A 19,514-nucleotide genomic window follows, 5' to 3' on the forward strand; every position below is an offset into this window, starting at 1 on the left:
GTCTATACCAGTTATGCCCGCGCAGGCGACCCCTAGTACTTCTAGCGCGTCAATGCTTGTTACTATGCAGTAATTGACGGCAGCATTTCAGAGAAAGCGCGATTGCTCTGTTTTAAACACTGTGGAGCAGGAGGGCGCTGATGATAATTTTTCTGTCATACCCTCACACCAATCTGAAGTGACAGTGAGGGAGGGTTTGTCAGATGGGGAAATTTCTGATACAGGAAGAATTTCTCAGCAGGCAGAACCTGATGTTGTGACATTTAAATTTAAATTAGAGCATCTCCGCGCATTACTTAAGGAGGTGCTATCTACTCTGGATGGTTGTGACAATCTGGTCAACCCAGAAAAATTGTGCAAGATGGACAGTTCCTTGAGGTCCCGGTGCACCCTGATGCTTTTCCGATACCTAAACGGGTGGCGGACATAGTGAATAAGGAGTGGGAGAAGCCAGGCATACCTTTTTGTCCCTCCTCCTATATTTAAGAAATTTTTCCCTATGGTCGACCCCAGGAAGGACACATGGCAAACAGTCCCTAAGGTCGAGGGGGAGTTTTCTACTCTAGCCAAGCGCACGACCATTCCTATTGAGGACAATTGTGCTTTCAAAGATCCTATGGATAAAAAATTGGAGGGTTTGCTTAAAAAGATTTTTGTACAGCAAGGTTACCTCCTTCAACCTATTTCGTGCATTATTCCTGTCACTACAGCGGCGTGGTTCTGGTTCGAGGAACTGGAAAAGTCGCTCAGTAGGGAGACTCCGTATGAGGAAGTCATGGACAGAATTTACGCACTTAAGTTAGCTAATTCCTTTATTTTAGACGCCGCTTTGCAGCTAGCGAGGTTAGCGGCAAAAAATTCAGGGTTTACAATTGTAGCACGCAGAGCGCTCTGGCTAAAGTCTTGGTCGGCGGATGTATCTTCCAAGACAAAATTGCTTAATACCCCTTTCAAAGGTAAGACCCCTTTTGGGCCAGAATTGAAAGAGATTATTTCAGTCATCACTGGGGGAAAGGGCCATGCCCTCCCACAAGATAAACCTTTCAAGGCTAAGAATAAGTCGAATTTTCGTTCCTTTCGCAATTTCAGGAACGGACCGGCTTCCAACTCGGCAGCCTCTAGACAAGAGGGTAACGCTTCCCAGACTAAACCAGCTTGGAAATCAATGCAAGGCTGGAACAAGGGTAAACAGGCCAAGAAACCTGCTGCTGCTACCAAGACAGCATGAAGAGGTAGCCCCCGATCCGGAACCGGATCTAGTTGGGGGCAGACTCTCTCTCTTTGCTCAGGCTTGGGCAAGAGATGTTCAGGATCCCTGGGCACTAGAAATAGTCTCTCAGGGTTATCTTCTAGAATTCAAGGAACTACCCCCAAGGGGAAGGTTCCACATGTCTCACTTATCTTCAAACCAAGTAAAGAGACAGGCATTCTTGCATTGTGTAGAAGACCTGTTAAAGATGGGAGTGATACTCCCAGTTCCATCTGTGGAACAAGGTCAGGGGTTTTACTCAAATCTGTTTGTAGTTCCCAAAAAAAAAAAAAAAAAAAAAGAGGGAACTTTCAGACCAATTCTGGATTTAAAAATTCTAAACAAATTTCTCAGAGTGCCATCGTTCAAAATGGAAACTATTCGAACGATTTTACCTACAATCCAGGAGGGTCAATTTATGACTACCGTGGATCTAAAGGATGCGTATCTGCATATTCCTATCCACAAAGATCATCATCAGTTCCTAAGGTTCGCCTTTCTGGACAAACATTATCTATTGTGGCTCTCCCATTCGGACTAGCCACTGCTCCAAGGATTTTCACAAAGGTGCTCGGGTCCCTTCTAGCGGTTCTAAGACCCAGGGGCATTGCAGTGGCACCTTACTTGGACGACATCCTAATTCAAGCGTCGTCTCTTTCAAAGACAAAGGCTCACACAGACATTGTTCTAGCCTTTCTCAGATCTCACGGGTGGTAGGTGAACATAGAAAAAAGTTCCCCGTCTCCGTCAACAAGAGTCCCTTTCTTGGGAACAATAATAGATTCTTTAGAAATGAAGATTTTCCTGACAGATGTCAGAGAGTCAAAGCTTCTAAACGCTTGTCAAGTTCTTCACTCTTTTCTACGGCCTTCCATAGCTCAGTGCATGGAAGTAGTAGGGTTGATGGTTGCAGCAATGGACATAGTTCCTTTTGCGCGAATTCATCTAAGACCATTACAACTGTGCATGCTCAAACAGTGGAATGGGGACTATACAGACTTGTTTCCAGTGATTCAAGTAGATCAGAAGACCAGAGACTCACTCCGTTGGTGGCTGACTCAGGATCACCTGTCCCAGGGAATGAGCTTCCGCAGACCAGAGTGGGTCATTGTCACGACCGACGCCAGTCTATTAGGCTGGGGCGCGGTCTGGGATTCCCTGAAAGCTCAGGGTCTATGGTCTCGGGAAGAGTCTCTAATCCCGATAAACATCCTGGAACTGAGAGCGATATTCAATGCTCTCCGGGCTTGGCCTCAACTAGCAAAGGCCAGATTCATAAGATTCCAATCAGACAACATGACGACTGTTGCTTACTTCAACCATCAGGGGGGAACAAGGAGTTCCCTGGCGATGAGAGAGGTGACCAAGATCATCAAATGGGCGGAGGATCACTCCTACCACCTGTCTGCGATCCACATCCCAGGAGTGGAAAACTGGGAGGCGGATTATCTGAGTCGTCAGACCTTTCATCCGGGGGAGTGGGAACTCCACCCGGAGGTGTTTGCCCAGTTGACCCAATTATGGGGCATTCCAGACATGGATCTGATGGCGTCTCGTCAGAACTTCAAGTTTCCTTGCTACGGGTCCAGATCCAGGGATCCCAAGGCGACTCTAGTGGATGCATTAGTGGCGCCTTGGACTTTCAACCTAGCTTATGCGTTTCCACCGTTCCTTCTCATTCCCAGGCTGGTAGCCAGGATCATACAGGAGAAGGCCTCAGTGATTTTGATAGCTCCTGCGTGGCCACGCAGGACTTGGTATGCAGACCTGGTGAATATGTCATCGGCTCCACCATGGAAGCTACCTTTGAGACAGGATCTTCTAGTACAAGGTCCATTCGAACATCCAAATCTAGTTTCTCTCCAGCTGACTGCTTGGAAATTGAACGCTTGATTTTGTCTAAGCGTGGGTTTTCGGATTCTGTGATAGATACTCTGGTACAAGCCAGAAAACCTGTGACTAGAAAGATTACCATAAAATATGGAAAAGATATATCTGTTGGTGTGAATCCAAGGGATTCTCATGGAGTAAGATTAAAATTCCTAGGATCCTTTCCTTTCTCCAAGAAGGTTTGGATAAGGGATTATCAGCGAGTTCTCTAAAAGGACAGATTTCTGCTTTATCTGTCTTGTTACACAAACGACTGGCAGCTGTGCCAGATGTTCAAGCTTTTGTTCAGGCTTTGGTCAGGATCAAGCCTGTTTACAGACCCTTGACTCCTCCCTGGAGTCTAAATTTGGTTCTTTCAGTTCTTCAAGGGGTTCCGTTTGAACCCGTACATTCCATAGATATCAAGTTGTTATCTTGGAAAGTTCTGTTTTTGGTTGCTATTCTTCTGCTAGAAGAGTTTCTGAATTATCTGCTCTGCAGTGTAATCCGCCCTATCTGGTGTTCCATTCAGATAAGGTTGTTTTGCGTACTAAACCTGGTTTCCTTCCAAAGGTTGTTTCCAACAAGAATATTAACCAGGAAATAGTTGTGCCTTCTTTGTGTCCGAATCGAGTTTCAAAGAAGGAACGCTTGTTACACAATTTAGATGTAGTCCGTGCTTTAAAGTTCTATTTAGAAGCAACAAAGGATTTCAGACAAACGTCTTCTCTGTTTGTAGTTTATTCTGGCAAGAGGAGAGGTCAAAAAAGCTACTGCTACCTCTCTTTCCTTTTGGCTGAAAAGCATCATACGATTGGCTTACGAGACTGCCGGACGGCAGCCTCCTGAACGAATCACAGCTCACTCTACTAGGGCTGTGGCTTCCACATGGGCCTTCAAGAACGAGGCTTCTGTTGATCAGATATGTAAGGCAGTGACCTGGTCTTCTCTGCACACTTTTGCCAAATTCTACAAATTTGATACTTTTGCTTCTTCGGAGGCTATTTTTGGGAGAAAGGTTTTGCAAGCCGTGGTGCCTTCTGTTTAGGTAACCTGATTTGCTCCCTCCCTTCATCCGTGTCCTAAAGCTTTGGTATTGGTTCCCACAAGTAATGGATGACACCGTGGACCGGACACACCAATGTTGGAGAAAACAGAATTTATGCTTATCTGATAAATTACTTTCTCCAACGGTGTGTCCGGTCCACGGCCCGCCCTGGTTTTTTAATCAGGTTTGAAGAATTTCTTTCTCTATACACTACAGTCACCACGGCACACTATAGTTTCTCCTTTTTTTCTCCTAACCGTCGGTCGAATGACTGGGGGGGCGGAGCCTGGGAGGGACTATATGGACAGCTCTTGCTGTGTGCTCTCCTTGCCTTTCCCTGTGGGGGAGGAGAATATCCCACAAGTAATGGATGACACCGTGGACCGGACACACCGTTGGAGAAAGTAATTTATCAGGTAAGCATAAATTCTGTTTTTGAGTGACTCCAAATACCGGAGGTAGCATAAAACCAGCGTTAGGAGCCTCTAACGCTGGTTTTCACGGCTAACGCCAAACTCCAAATCTAGGCCATAGTGTTTAATGTTTTTTTGGGTCACCATTTCCTAGTGCCATTCTCTTTCCTTTTCTTCCCTACCCCCCTCACTCTCAAATATATATTTATGTGTTAATATAATAACACATAAATATGTATGTATATGAGCAATTAAAAAAGGGGCAGGCACTCCAGGATTCAGTAATGCAATCTTTACTTCATGAACAGGTAGCAATATGAGCAACGTTTTAGGGTTCACACCCCCTCCTCAGGCTCAATACAAATGAACAATAATCCACCCACCTCTGACATCATAGACACTCCCCTCATTACAAATTATAATCTCAAATAAAAGGTATATCACCTATAACAGTGCACAAACATCACATATAACAAAATTCAAAAAACATTATAAATCAAAGAAAAACTTAATAATAATCATTTGAATCTCATCCCATTAACCTAAAGAAAACTAACCAAAACAATTTTTTAAAATAAGCATATTCATATATATTTGCTGGGAACACACAGTTCCCATAGACCGCAATATAAAGGCACTTTTCAGTGCCGTTTTTGTTCTAACACCCCACACCTGCCAACTTTAGCCCCCAAAAACTGTCTGATGCAGTTATTTTATTAAAAGATAATAATGCTTATTTTTTAATAAAATACACACCACTGTAATTTGGGGGCATTTGGGGCACATTTATCAAATTAACCAGATATCTGATCTCTGGTTAATTTTTTTTAAGCGCTAATTGCTACTGCGAGCTCGCAGTAGCAACAACCAGTCACTTGTAATGAATGATTATTTTTTGGGCTCCCGCAAACAGGCAAATGTTCCCGTTTGCAGGCACTCAGTAAATTACCGCTCCACTTGTAGTCTAGCCCTATATATTTAAAAAAATAAATATTTGTCAGGAGCACTACATGGCAGTAAATAGTGCTGCCATCTAGTGCTCTTGCGCATGGATAACATTCACACGTGCACGCTCTTGAGCTTACATCCCAGATTTTCAACAAAGGATACCAAACAAAATGTGCTAATAGAAGTAAATTAGAAATTTGTTTGAAATGGGGTGCTCTATCTGAATCATGAAACAAAAATTATGGATTTGATATCCCTTTAATTGTGACAAAAAGCACCAATTTTGAGGTTGCTGGCAATGTCATAGATTTCGCATGATAACATTACTCTACTATACCAGGCTTCACACATTTGTGAAAAATATGGTGCTAAAAAAATATTGCTAAAAGACAAATTTCTTACATGGTAACTGCATTCATTTGTGCTTAACATTGCTTTATCCTCAGTGAATAGATTTGTTAGGTTAATTGTCATTGCTTCATCTTTTCGACCATTTGAAGGATGCTTTGGCAACAGATGAAGAAGTGTTTGGAAAAAAAGAACTGGAGCTTCAGAAATTACAAGAACAAATTCAATCGCTTCTGCAGGAAAATGAAGAATACAAAAAGTCTCTTCAAGAGGCACAACATGCTAAGAACTTACAGGTAAATGGGTAAAAGGGCTTTAACAAAAACAACAATCATTGGTTTTATAATTATCTGACCAGAAAAGTATTCTGCACACGTCAGATTAGATTTATAGCGTTTTACAGTGTTCTCCCCATGACCTTTTAATGGGTGCACCACCAAGCTGATTTTACTGTCCTCTTGACTAAAATGTAATGCATGATTAAGGGAAACTACCCCGAAGCATCTCTATTTTTATAGTCCTCAATAAAGTCTTTGTATTACATATGGTGCTGGGGATATTTGTATACTATTGGCTAAAATATAAGCCAATGCTCAACTAAAATGAGCTAATATTAAAATATTTTAATGTTTAATGCATGTGCTTTGGATAGCAGAGACCTTTATAATATCAGAAGGTATTTTACTGCCCCCATCCCCACCCGGCTACTTCATAATGGTGGCCAGCTGGAAACAAATTCTGTGGAGGACACTGATTTTAGTTCCTGAAGAAATCCTATTTTCTTGAGCTAAATAGCTCTAAATAACACAAGTATAGTTCTGAAGGGGAATTGAAATTAAATGTATTAATGGAAAATCAAGCTATATGGTTCCTTTTCTTTGGAAGAAATGGTGCTCTGTTATTAGTATAAAAACATTTGAAATAAGAGACTGTTTAAATACAGGAAATAAACCTCTGTTTTAATAAGGTATTATGTGTTTAGGAACCTGAATATTTAATATATATATTAATAAGCAGCTCAGTCAATATTTTTTTTATTTTAGGATCACAAACACAACATAGAGTCAGCAAGGACTGGAGCTTATGTTTATGTAAATGTGGGCAATTTTCTTCTTTAAACCTACTAGTTTGAGGCTACTTTTATGTATTTTTTTTGTAAAAAAAATACATACAGTCATTAAGATAATAATGCAATTAGTTATCATGTATTACAAACCATTACAGTGTATCAAGATACATATTGACACCATTCAATTGATATCTGTGAACTTAAACACACAAGAGACACAGGAAAGCATGAAACACTAGATTGAGAACAATTGTTTGTTTAAAGTTCTTTCCACATTGTTAATAAACAAATTAAAATCCAGGAAACTCTATAAACCAATGACACATCAATCAAAATGACATCTCAGTGCCTAGGTGCACATTGGACATAACTAATGATTGGTTATAAATTTATAAAAAATAAAATATGTTTTGTCGCACTCCACAAATTTGTGACAGTACACCCACAGGATCAAGGGTAAAATTACACCAATAATAACAAGCTAGTAGGGTAAACGGTGTCTTACTGTACACATTCAAACCCTAGTTACACTTAGATCCAAAAGAGTAAAAAGCCTGTACTATAGTGAAACTAAGTCCCTAATTAGATACCACATATTTTGATATTTGTTTTACCATGAGCAAATAAAATAAATAGTAAAGTATATTTAAAATGAATGTAAGCAATATAGAAAGCAAGGTATATAGTTTAAGTATGGTATCAAAGTGACAAAACTGAGTGCATTGAGTGCTCTACATCTCCCTTTGCCTATCTCAAAGTGAACTTGCTGCATAAAGAGCAATAGCCATAATCTAGAGTGAATATGAGTTAGTTACCGCATCTGGCCAAATGCGTCAGGCCAAGGAACCACGTCAAGGACTCTTCCCTCCTGGGTCCCTGTCTACAGCCAAACAATGCATGCTTTTTAACAAACAATATGGGAATCGCACAAGGGTGCACAGGCCTTATGTAATCTCCCTAGACACATACAAAACACGGAAATGGACTGCACTCTCAAACTGGCCCGGGTACACATCCGATGGCACTGCAAAATGCACAGCCCTGGGTGGTCATTAGCACTCACAGCAAGCTGCACAGTTCCCAGAGATCCAGGCAGTTAACCCCAGACAAGTTTGGGTGCAAAGCCAATAGGAAAATTTAAAAAACAAATTAATCAACTCAACACACAGAGAAAGTCTGGTACTCTCTTGCAAGTATACAGCTAAGATTAAAAGCAAAAATGAAAGAGTTAGTTACCGCATCTGGCCAAAAGGGTCAAGCCCAGGAACCACGTCAAGGTCTCTTCCTTCCTGGGTCCCTGTCTACAGCCAAACAATCGGCTAGATTACGAGTTGTGCGTTAGGGTAAAAAAGCAGCGTTAACAGGTCCTAACGCTGCTTTTTCTTTCATGTAATTAGCAAGAGTCCATGAGCTAGTGACGTATGGGATATACATTCCTACCAGGAGGGGCAAAGTTTCCCAAACCTTAAAATGCCTATTAATACACCCCTCACCACACCCACAATTCAGTTTTACAAACTTTGCCTCCCATGGAGGTGGTGAAGTAAGTTTGTGCTAGATTCTACGTTGATATGCGCTTTGCAGCAGGCTGAAGCCCGGTTTTCCTCTCAGAGTGCAGTGAATGTCAGAGGGATGTGAAAAGAGTATTGCCTATTTGAATACAATGGTCTTCCTATAGGGGATCTATTTCATAGGTTCTCTGTTATCGGTCGTAGAGATTTCTTCTCCTACCTCCCTTTTCAGATCGACGATATACTCTTATATACCATTACCTCTACTGATTCTCGTTTCAGTACTAGTTTGGCTATCTACTATATGTAGATGAGTGTCCTGGGGTAAGTAAGTCTTATTTTTTTGTGACACTCTAAGCTATGGTTGGGCACTTTATATGTAAAGTTCTAAATATATGTCTTTAAACTTATATTTGCCATGATTCAGGATAATCAATATTCCTTCATTCAGACTGTCAGTTTCATTATTTGGGATAATGCATATGAATAAATATTTTTTTCTTACCTTGAAAATTTTCAATTGACTATTTTTCCCTGCGGGTTGTTAGGCTTGCGGGGCAGAAAATGCTTCATTTCTCCAACATAGGTGTGTCCGGTCCACGGCGTCATCCTTACTTGTGGGATATTCTCTTCCCCAACAGGAAATGGCAAAGAGCCCAGCAAAGCTGGTCACATGATCCCTCCTAGGCTCCGCCTACCCCAGTCATTCTCTTTGCCGTTGTACAGGCAACATCTCCACGGAGATGGCTTAGAGTTTTTTAGTGTTTAACTGTAGTTTTTATTATTCAATCAAGAGTTTGTTATTTTGAAATAGTGCTGGTATGTACTATTTACTCAGAAACAGAAAAGAGATGAAGATTTCTGTTTGTATGAGGAAAATGATTTTAGCAACCGTAACTAAAATCCATGGCTGTTCCACACAGGACTGTTGAGAGCAATTAACTTCAGTTGGGGGAACAGTGTGCAGCCTCTTGCTGCTTGAGGTATGACACATTCTAACAAGACGATGTAATGCTGGAAGCTGTCATTTTCCCTATGGGATCCGGTAAGCCATGTTTATTACGATTGTAAATAAGGGCTTCACAAGGGCTTATTAAGACTGTAGACTTTTTCTGGGCTAAATCGATTCATTATTAACACATATTTAGCCTTGAGGAATCATTTTATCTGGGTATTTTGATATAATAATATCGGCAGGCACTGTATTAGACACCTTATTCCTTAGGGGCTTTCCCAAAGCATAAGCAGAGCCTCATTTTCGCGCCGGTGTGGCGCACTTGTTTTTGAGAGGCATGGCATGCAGTCGCATGTGAGAAGAGCTCTGATACTTAGAAAAGACTTTCTGTAGGCGTCATTTGGTATCATATTCCCCTTTGGGCTTGGTTGGGTCTCAGCAAAGCAGATACCAGGGACTGTAAAGGGGTTAAAGTTTAAAACGGCTCCGGTTCCGTTATTTTAAGGGTTAAAGCTTCCAAATTTGGTGTGCAATACTTTTAAGGCTTTAAGACACTGTGGTGAAAATTTGGTGAATTTTGAACAATTCCTTCATGTTTTTTCGCAATTGCAGTAATAAAGTGTGTTCAGTTTAAAATTTAAAGTGACAGTAACGGTTTTATTTTAAAACGTTTTTGTACTTTGTTATCAAGTTTATGCCTGTTTAACATGTCTGAACTACCAGATAGACTGTGTTCTGAATGTGGGGAAGCCAGAATTCCTATTCATTTAAATAAATGTGATTTATGTGATAATGACAATGATGCCCAAGATGATTCCTCAAGTGAGGGGAGTAAGCATGGTACTGCATCATTCCCTCCTTCGTCTACACGAGTCTTGCCCACTCAGGAGGCCCCTAGTACATCTAGCGCGCCAATACTCCTTACTATGCAACAATTAACGGCTGTAATGGATAATTCTGTCAAAAACATTTTAGCCAAAATGAACACTTGTCAGCGTAAGCGCGGCTGCTCTGTTTTAGATACTGAAGAGCATGACGACGCTGATATTAATATTTCTGAAGGGCCCCTAACCCAGTCTGATGGGGCCAGGGAGGTTTTGTCTGAGGGAGAAATTACTGATTCAGGGAACATTTCTCAACAGGCTGAACCTGATGTGATTGCATTTAAATTTAAGTTGGAACATCTCCGCATTCTGCTTAAGGAGGTATTATCCACTCTGGATGATTGTGACAAGTTGGTCATCCCAGAGAAACTATGTAAAATGGACAAGTTCCTAGAGGTGCCGGGGCTCCCAGAAGCTTTTCCTATACCCAAGCGGGTGGCGGACATTGTTAATAAAGAATGGGAAAGGCCCGGTATTCCTTTCGTCCCTCCCCCCATATTTAAAAAATTGTTTCCTATGGTCGACCCCAGAAAGGACTTATGGCAGACAGTCCCCAAGGTCGAGGGAGCGGTTTCCACTTTAAACAAACGCACCACTATACCCATAGAGGATAGTTGTGCTTTCAAAGATCCTATGGATAAAAAATTAGAAGGTTTGCTTAAAAAGATGTTTGTTCAGCAAGGTTACCTTCTACAACCAATTTCATGCATTGTCCCTGTCGCTACAGCCGCATGTTTCTGGTTCGATGATCTGATAAAGGCGGTCGATAGTGATTCTCCTCCTTTTGAGGAGATTATGGACAGAATCAATGCTCTCAAATTGGCTAATTCTTTCACCCTAGACGCCACTTTGCAATTGGCTAGGTTAGCGGCTAAGAATTCTGGGTTTGCTATTGTGGCGCGCAGAGCGCTTTGGTTGAAATCTTGGTCGGCTGATGCGTCTTCCAAGAACAAGCTACTTAACATTCCTTTCAAGGGGAAAACGCTGTTTGGCCCTGACTTGAAAGAGATTATCTCTGATATCACTGGGGGTAAGGGCCACGCCCTTCCTCAGGATCGGCCTTTCAAGGCAAAAAATAAACCTAATTTTCGTCCCTTTCGTAGAAACGGACCAGCCCAAGGTGCTACGTCCTCTAAGCAAGAGGGTAATACTTCTCAAGCCAAGCCAGCTTGGAGACCAATGCAAGGCTGGAACAAGGGAAAGCAGGCCAAGAAACCTGCCACTGCTACCAAGACTGCATGAAATGTTGGCCCCCGATCCGGGACCGGATCTGGTGGGGGGCAGACTCTCTCTCTTCGCTCAGGCTTGGGCAAGAGATGTTCTGGATCCTTGGGCGCTAGAAATAGTCTCCCAAGGTTATCTTCTGGAATTCAAGGGACTTCCCCCAAGGGGGAGGTTCCACAGGTCTCAGTTGTCTTCAGACCACATAAAAAGACAGGCATTCTTACATTGTGTAGAAGACCTGTCAAAAATGGGAGTGATTCATCCTGTTCCATTAAGAGAACAAGGGATGGGGTTCTACTCCAATCTGTTCATAGTTCCCAAAAAAGAGGGAACGTTCAGACCAATCTTAGATCTCAAGATCTTAAACAAGTTTCTCAAGGTTCCATCGTTCAAGATGGAAACCATTCGAACTATTCTTCCTTCCATCCAGGAAGGTCAATTCATGACCACGGTGGATTTAAAGGATGCGTATCTACATATTCCTATCCACAAGGAACATCATCGGTTCCTAAGGTTCGCATTCCTGGACAAACATTACCAGTTCGTGGCGCTTCCTTTCGGATTAGCCACTGCTCCAAGGATTTTCACAAAGGTACTAGGGTCCCTTCTAGCTGTGCTAAGACCAAGGGGCATTGCTGTAGTACCTTACTTGGACGACATTCTGATTCAAGCGTCGTCCCTTCCTCAAGCAAGGGCTCACACGGACATTGTCCTGGCCTTTCTCAGATCTCACGGATGGAAAGTGAACGTGGAAAAGAGTTCTCTATCCCCGTCAACAAGGGTTCCCTTCCTGGGAACAATAATAGACTCCTTAGAAATGAGGATTTTTCTGACAGAGGCCAGAAAAACAAAACTTCTAGACTCTTGTCGAATACTTCATTCCGTTCCTCTTCCTTCCATAGCTCAGTGCATGGAAGTGATCGGGTTGATGGTAGCGGCAATGGACATAGTTCCTTTTGCGCGCATTCATCTAAGACCATTACAACTGTGCATGCTCAGTCAGTGGAATGGGGACTATACAGACTTGTCTCCGAAGATACAAGTAAATCAGAGGACCAGAGACTCACTCCGTTGGTGGCTGTCCCTGGACAACCTGTCACAAGGGATGACATTCCGCAGACCAGAGTGGGTCATTGTCACGACCGACGCCAGTCTGATGGGCTGGGGCGCGGTCTGGGGATCCCTGAAAGCTCAGGGTCTTTGGTCTCGGGAAGAATCTCTTCTACCGATAAATATTCTGGAACTGAGAGCGATATTCAATGCTCTCAAGGCTTGGCCTCAGCTAGCGAGGGCCAAGTTCATACGGTTTCAATCAGACAACATGACAACTGTTGCGTACATCAACCATCAGGGGGGAACAAGGAGTTCCCTAGCGATGGAAGAAGTGACCAAAATCATTCTATGGGCGGAGTCTCACTCCTGCCACCTGTCTGCTATCCACATCCCAGGAGTGGAAAATTGGGAAGCGGATTTTCTGAGTCGTCAGACATTGCATCCGGGGGAGTGGGAACTCCATCCGGAAATCTTTGCCCAAGTCACTCAGCTGTGGGGCATTCCAGACATGGATCTGATGGCCTCTCGTCAGAACTTCAAAGTTCCTTGCTACGGGTCCAGATCCAGGGATCCCAAGGCGGCTCTAGTGGATGCACTAGTAGCACCTTGGACCTTCAAACTAGCCTATGTGTTCCCGCCGTTTCCTCTCATCCCCAGGCTGGTAGCCAGGATCAATCAGGAGAGGGCGTCGGTGATCTTGATAGCTCCTGCGTGGCCACGCAGGACTTGGTATGCAGATCTGGTGAATATGTCATCGGCTCCACCTTGGAAGCTACCTTTGAGACGAGACCTTCTTGTTCAGGGTCCGTTCGAACATCCGAATCTGGTTTCACTCCAGCTGACTGCTTGGAGATTGAACGCTTGATTTTATCGAAGCGAGGGTTCTCAGATTCTGTTATCGATACTCTTGTTCAGGCCAGAAAGCCTGTAACTAGAAAGATTTACCACAAAATTTGGAAAAAATATATCTGTTGGTGTGAATCTAAAGGATTCCCTTGGGACAAGGTTAAGATTCCTAGGATTCTATCCTTCCTTCAAGAAGGATTGGAAAAAGGATTATCTGCAAGTTCCCTGAAGGGACAGATTTCTGCCTTGTCGGTGTTACTTCACAAAAAACTGGCTGCTGTGCCAGATGTTCAAGCCTTTGTTCAGGCTCTGGTTAGAATTAAGCCTGTTTACAAACCTTTGACTCCTCCTTGGAGTCTCAATTTAGTTCTTTCAGTTCTTCAGGGGGTTCCGTTTGAACCCTTGCATTCCGTTGATATTAAGTTATTATCTTGGAAAGTTTTGTTTTTAGTTGCAATTTCTTCTGCCAGAAGAGTTTCAGAATTATCTGCTCTGCAGTGTTCTCCTCCTTATCTGGTGTTCCATGCAGATAAGGTGGTTTTACGTACTAAACCTGGTTTTCTTCCAAAAGTTGTTTCTAACAAAAACATTAACCAGGAGATTATCGTACCTTCTCTGTGTCCGAAACCAGTTTCAAAGAAGGAACGTTTGTTGCACAATTTGGATGTTGTTCGCGCTCTAAAATTCTATTTAGATGCTACAAAGGATTTTAGACAAACATCTTCCTTGTTTGTTGTTTATTCCGGTAAAAGGAGAGGTCAAAAAGCAACTTCTACCTCTCTCTCTTTTTGGATTAAAAGCATCATCAGATTGGCTTACGAGACTGCCGGACGGCAGCCTCCCGAAAGAATCACAGCTCATTCCACTAGGGCTGTGGCTTCCACATGGGCCTTCAAGAACGAGGCTTCTGTTGATCAGATATGTAGGGCAGCGACTTGGTCTTCACTGCACACTTTTACCAAATTTTACAAGTTTGATACTTTTGCTTCTTCTGAGGCTATTTTTGGGAGAAAGGTTTTGCAAGCCGTGGTGCCTTCCATTTAGGTGACCTGATTTGCTCCCTCCCTTCATCCGTGTCCTAAAGCTTTGGTATTGGTTCCCACAAGTAAGGATGACGCCGTGGACCGGACACACCTATGTTGGAGAAAACAGAATTTATGTTTACCTGATAAATTACTTTCTCCAACGGTGTGTCCGGTCCACGGCCCGCCCTGGTTTTTTAATCAGGTCTGATAATTTATTTTTTTAACTACAGTCACCACGGTACCATATGGTTTCTCCTATGCAAATATTCCTCCTTAACGTCGGTCGAATGACTGGGGTAGGCGGAGCCTAGGAGGGATCATGTGACCAGCTTTGCTGGGCTCTTTGCCATTTCCTGTTGGGGAAGAGAATATCCCACAAGTAAGGATGACGCCGTGGACCGGACACACCGTTGGAGAAAGTAATTTATCAGGTAAACATAAATTCTGTTTTTATTGCGTCATTCTTGGCGCGAACTTTTTTGGCGCAAAATTTTGTAATTTCCGGCGTCGTAGTTGACGCCGGAAGTTGTTTGTAGTTACGTAATTTTTTTTTTTACGTATGTGTATTCAGACGTTTTTTTGCGCCCAAAAAAAAAATGTGGGCGTCGGTTTCAGCGTCAGAGGATGTGGCGTCATACTTGGCGCCAAAAATATGGGCGTTGTACTTAGCGCCAATAATGTGGGCGTCATACTTGGCGCCAAAAAATGTGGGCGTCATACTTGTTCCACTTTTTTCTCACATTATTTAAGTCTCACTTTTTTGTTGCTTCTGGTTGCTAGAGGCTTGTTTATTTTGCATTTTTTCCCATTCCTGAAACTGTCATTTAAGGAATTTGATAATTTTCCTTTATATGTTGTTTTTTTCTATTACAGCGTTAATAGAAAAAAACAACATATAAACAGGTCCTAACGCTGCTTTTTCTTTCATGTAATTAACAGGTCCTAACACTGCTTTTTCTTTCATGTAATTAGCAAGAGTCCATGAGCTAGTGACGTATGGGATATACATTCCTACCAGGAGGGGCAAAGTTTCCCAAACCTTAAAATGCCTATTAATACACCCCTCACCACACCCACAATTCAGTTTTACAAACTTTGCCTCCCATGGAGGTGGTGAAGTAAGTTTGTGCTAGATTCTACGTTGATATGCGCTTTGCAGCAGGCTGAAGCCCGGTTTTCCTCTCAGAGTGCAGTGAATGTCAGAGGGATGTGAAAAGAGTATTGCCTATTTGAATACAATGGTCTTCCTATAGGGGATCTATTTCATAGGTTCTCTGTTATCGGTCGTAGAGATTTCTTCTCCTACCTCCCTTTTCAGATCGACGATATACTCTTATATACCATTACCTCTACTGATTCTCGTTTCAGTACTAGTTTGGCTATCTACTATATGTAGATGAGTGTCCTGGGGTAAGTAAGTCTTATTTTTTGTGACACTCTAAGCTATGGTTGGGCACTTTATATGTAAAGTTCTAAATATATGTCTTTAAACTTATATTTGCCATGATTCAGGATAATCAATATTCCTTCATACAAACTGTCAGTTTCATTATTTGGGATAATGCATATGAATAAATATTTTTTTCTTACCTTGAAAATTTTCAATTGACTATTTTTCCCTGCGGGTTGTTAGGCTTGCGGGGCAGAAAATGCTTAATTTTATTGCGTCATTCTTGGCGCGAACTTTTTTGGCGCAAAATTTTAGTAGTTGACGCCGGAAGTTGTTTGTAGTTACGTATTTTTTTTTTTTTTTTACGTATGTGTATTCAGACGTTTTTTTGCGCCCCAAAAAAAAATGTGGGCGTCGGTTTCAGCGTCAGAGGATGTGGCGTCATACTTGGCGCCAAAAAATATGGGCGTTGTACTTAGCGGCAATAATGTGGGCGTCATACTTGGCGCCAAAAAATGTGGGCGTCATACTTGTTCCGCTTTTTTCTCACATTATTTAAGTCTCACTTTTTTGTTGCTTCTGGTTGCTAGAGGCTTGTTTATTTTGCATTTTTTCCCATTCCTGAAACTGTCATTTAAGGAATTTGATAATTTTGCTTTATATGTTGTTTTTTCTATTACATATTGCAAGATATTCAATACACTGCTCCTGTATCAAGAAATGCTGAGGGATTCCTGTTGACTGATATCAGTCCTACCAAAGCTAAGTTCATTTATTTTAATGTTATGAATGTTTATCTTTAGCTATGGTTTGTAATAAGTTATCATGATAAACTTTTACATGCAGAATCCATTAGTATTTATGCTTTATATATTTCTATTCTTTTTATATCTTATGTACAAGATATACTTAGAAATTTATAAGAATATTTTTCTGATTCTATTTTAATGGCTTTGTCTGACATCCCGCCTTCTAATAACATTTTTAGGTCTTTTTCAAACTTCTTTTTTAATTGATGAAGTTTCAAATGACCAACAACATAATGAATTATCCTTCTCTGATGGTGCTTTTTTTCTCAGAATTTTTCTTCATCAGATATTGACACTAACAAATCTACTTTTTTATTTTTTAATAGAGTACATTTGTTCTTTGTTCAAAAGGTGTTGATTATTTTGGATATTGAAATATCTAGTTCGTTTGATTTTAAGGACTAGCTAACATTTAAATTCTGCTTATTTATCTTCTGTGGTTTCTTCAGAGGTTTTTTTCCAGTTCCTGATACTAGGGAATGGAATAGGCTGAGAATTTTCTTTAAGGTTTTTAAATTGTATTCTTTGCCGGCAGTTAGTTTTCAGTTTTGAGGAAAGATTCCCCAAGTTAATGGGGCTATCTCTACTCCTGCTAAATATACTATTATTCTTATAGCAAATAGTATTCATTTTTTTCCTTCAGATGGTCGTATCTTATTTAAGGAAAATTATTTTCAGGTACTTTTCTTAGACCTGTAATTTATTTGGCTGATGTTGCAATTGCTGCATCTTTCTGGTTGGATACTTTAAGATCAAGTATCGGATTATGATTTGTTTAGCATAGTTAAAAGGACAAAATCTTCTACTTATTTGAAGTTCAGACTAAGTGCTATTGCATTGTCTTGTTATCTTGCATTTGTTGATTGTGCAAGTCCAGTGTGTTGTCTGATCCTTTAACTTGTTTAACATGCTAATAATTTCATTTGTGTTGTCATATTATTAAATATTTTCGCAAATTAGGTTTAATCTATGTCTTTTTAGCTATTTTAGCTAGAAGAATTTTGTGATTTCAATCTTGGAATGCTAATTTGATTTCTAAAATCCATATTTTCTTTTTTCCAAGATAATCAATTATTTGGTTCATAATTGGATTCAATTATTTAACTGTTACTCTGGGCTTAAAGATTGAGTTCTAAGACTAAAACTTTAAGCTTATATAGTTTTCTGTTCTTACTAAGGAACGGAATCCTGAATTCTTCCCCAAGTAACATGTTTATAATTGGAAGTTTTTTTTTTTTTTCTTCATTCAATTAAGCCTTTTTAAAGTTCAAAGTCAGCTCCCCAAATTTGCATGTAGGTGCGATTCTTATTCCAGCTTGGTTGGTAAGGGGCAGGCTAAGACTTTTTTTGACATTTGTTTGGTTCTATTCGGTCCAAACTTCTTAGACTTTGGGTACAGAATAAGTTTCAGAGTAAAACTGTCTGTAAGAAGTCTTTTTTCTCTATCATATTCCAGCTATTCCAGTAAGACTAACACTTTCCTGAAGTGTGTCTCAGACCTGGAGTTTTCTGGGGTATTTATTCCAGTTTCTTTTTAGGAACTGGGTTTTGGCGTTTTTTTCAAGATTATTCATTGTTCCAAAGATAGAAAATCTTTTTGATCTGTCATATAAGTGTACCATCTTTTAGAATGGTATTTATATGGTCTATTCTGCCTTTTTGGTCAGTGATGTCATTATTTGTTTACAATAGATACAATAGATGCATATCTTCATTTTCTGTTTTCATTCAGATTATTTTTATTTTCTGAGATTCTCTTTTTTTGACAAGCATTACCAATTTGTTGTTTTTCCTTCTGGTCTAGCGACAGCTCTAAGAATCTTTTCAAGGTTCTCAGTGTTCCTTATTTGGACGGTATCGTGGTACTGGCTCAGTCTTTTCGTTCTGCGGAATCTCATACGATTCAACTTTGTTGTTTCTTCAAGACATGGTTAGAGGATCTTTTTATCAAAAGCTCCTTGATTCCTCTCACAAGGATCACCTTTTTTAGGTTTTCAGATAGATTGTGTCAATGTTTTTGTCTCTAACAGACAAGTGACAAGTTTATTGGGTTCCGTTTGTCGGAATCTTCAGTCTCTATTATTTCCTTCAAGTTGCTATATATGCATGGAAATTTTAGGTTTTCATGGCTGTAGCATCGGTTTCGATTTCCTTTGCTCTTTTCATAGGAAACCTTTCCAGTTTTTTATGCTGAATAATGGTGCAGGGATTCTAGGATATCACTTTTTATATCTTTGAATCCTAAGGTTTAACTATCTTTGATTCGGTGGTTAAGATCACCATCATTTAGTTCTACAGGTCTCTTCGGTTCTTTCAACCTGGACCATGATCTCTACAGATACAAGTCTTTTAGGTTGAGAGGCTGTCTGAGGATCTCTGTCAGCACAAGGGGTTTGGAAATCTCAGGAGGCGAGATTACCATTTGATATTTTGGAACTCCGTGCATTCTCAGAGTTCTTCAGTTTGGTTTCTTTTTGAAGAAGAGACGTTTTTTCAGACCGACAATGTCACAACTGTGGCGTATGTCAATCAACAGGGTGGGACTATCAGTCTTTAGGCTGTGACAGAAGTATCTCGGATATTTGCTTGGGCTAAATCCAGCTCCTATCTAATTTCTGTGGTCCTTTTCTCAGGTATAGACAATTGAAAAGCGGATTATCTCTGTTAATCAAGCTTTACATCCGGGAGAATGGTCTCTTTACCCAGATATGTTTTTCAATTTTTTCAGATGTGAGGGCTTCCAGAAATAGATCTGATGGCATCTCATCTAAACAAGGAACTTCCCAGGGGCCTATTCAGGTCCTGGGATCCTCAGGTGGAAGTAGTGTATGCATTAACACTTTCTTGGAATTATCAATCTGCCTATATTTTCT

General features: G+C 40.9%; 1 protein-coding gene across 1 annotated transcript in view; it reads left to right on the forward strand.

The window, feature by feature from the left end:
* The window catches only part of KIF27 (kinesin family member 27), a 489,881-nt gene that overhangs the window by 76,112 nt on the left and 394,255 nt on the right, over positions 1 to 19,514 (forward strand). Inside the window, 1 exon segment of the mRNA XM_053702449.1 lies at positions 6,028 to 6,171. Within this exon segment, the coding sequence (XP_053558424.1) occupies positions 6,028 to 6,171 (144 nt within the window).

The sequence above is a fragment of the Bombina bombina genome, chromosome 2 (assembly GCF_027579735.1).
Source record: "Bombina bombina isolate aBomBom1 chromosome 2, aBomBom1.pri, whole genome shotgun sequence".
Classification (NCBI taxonomy): Eukaryota; Metazoa; Chordata; class Amphibia; order Anura; family Bombinatoridae; genus Bombina; species Bombina bombina.